A 1,420-nucleotide genomic window follows, 5' to 3' on the forward strand; every position below is an offset into this window, starting at 1 on the left:
AAAGAAGGGATGTGAATCCTCAGGGAGGTGTGGACCTGCCAGAAAACCAAAGCATGGTTCCTCAGTAGGCAAAGAGGATCTGACCTGAAGCTAGTTGAGAGAAAGCATGAGAGGGAAGTACTGATACATGCTTACCCCTTTTTCACTCTCTTGTGATAGACAGGTCTTGGCCAGATCCTGTAAGGGTTGTTCTGCAGGAGAAGGTTGAAGGGAACAAATGGGTTAAAAGAGAAAGGAAAAGAGTGGGAAGAGCTTGGTTCCTCAGTAGGCAAAGAGGATCTGACCTGAAGCTAGTTGAGAGAAAGCATGAGAGGGAAGTACTGATACATGCTTACCCCTTTTTCACTCTCTTGTGATAGACAGGTCTTGGCCAGATCCTGTAAGGGTTGTTCTGCAGGAGAAGGTTGAAGGGAACAAATGGGTTAAAAGAGAAAGGAAAAGAGTGGGAAGAGCTATTGTGCATGGCACACAGAGCACAAATAAAGCCATTTAGTCTGTCACAAGGTGGTTGTGGTTGGGTTTCTGCCCTGAGCACTGTGCACCTCTAAGGGCTGAGACTGAGCAGGAGCTCTTGGTGCTCAACATCACCACACTCAGTCTCTGAGAGTGCTGCTGAAACCTGGGAAACTTACCCCAAGATCTTCTTTTCCTTGACCACAAACACTCGTTTTTGCTCTCCCTGCAGGGTGTCACCCCTCCTGTAAAACCTGCACCAGTGGAGGTCCTTCTGCCTGTTCTTCCTGCAACTCCAGCCTGGTTCTGTCCCACACCAGCACCTGTGTGCCAGTCTGTTCCCTGGGGTACTACAGGGACGACAGACAGACCTGCAGACGTGAGTGCCTCTCCCCAGGCCATCTCTCCTTTCCACAGGGCATTTCCTGACATGTCCTTTCTTGTTCCTTTGCTCACTGTTCCTGTTGCCTGGAAAAGAGAGACCTCAAGTGCCTAAAAACCTGATGCAAGCTGAGAGAGGTGATGAGCTGCCTCAGGAGCAGAGCCTGCAGCGTGGCTGAAGTTTGGAGACAGTTGCAGTTCTGTTACAAGTGGCTTTGGGTCCCATAGGAAACATCTTCAGGGCTGTGTAGGCTTCCTTGTGGCGTTGGCTAGGTGGGACTTGGAGAAGTGGCCAAAAGTACTGGTGGATTCTGGGCTTTGTGAAAACTTGACTAATTGAGACCAGTTTTAATCAACCCTTACTTAAGGCAATCTCCCTCCCCACTGCACTACCTGCTGTGGGAGCTGCATTGCAGCATTTGTGCCCATTTTTCCACATGGCAAACCTCAGTAGGAACAAAGTGCAGCTTGGTAGGCACATCCTGATAGCCCTGAGCTGTGATGTTGTTACCTCCTAATGGGGTAAGTCCAGTTAGGTTTTGTCCTCCTCCTGCTCTCCCTTACAAATCTCCTGGGGCCTCTCTTT

General features: G+C 49.7%; 1 protein-coding gene across 1 annotated transcript in view; it reads left to right on the forward strand.

Annotated features, from left to right (window-relative positions):
- Positions 1–685: 685 nt before the first annotated feature.
- LOC103810681 (extracellular matrix protein FRAS1-like) overlaps positions 686–1,420 on the forward strand; it is a gene marked incomplete at both ends in the record, with an annotated part of 44,298 nt that continues 43,563 nt past the window's right edge. The window contains 1 exon segment of the mRNA XM_009083594.1: positions 686–832. Within this exon segment, the coding sequence (XP_009081842.1) occupies positions 686–832 (147 nt within the window).

The sequence above is a fragment of the Acanthisitta chloris genome, unplaced genomic scaffold (genome assembly GCF_000695815.1).
Source record: "Acanthisitta chloris isolate BGI_N310 unplaced genomic scaffold, ASM69581v1 scaffold20371, whole genome shotgun sequence".
In the NCBI taxonomy this organism is placed as follows: Eukaryota; Metazoa; Chordata; class Aves; order Passeriformes; family Acanthisittidae; genus Acanthisitta; species Acanthisitta chloris.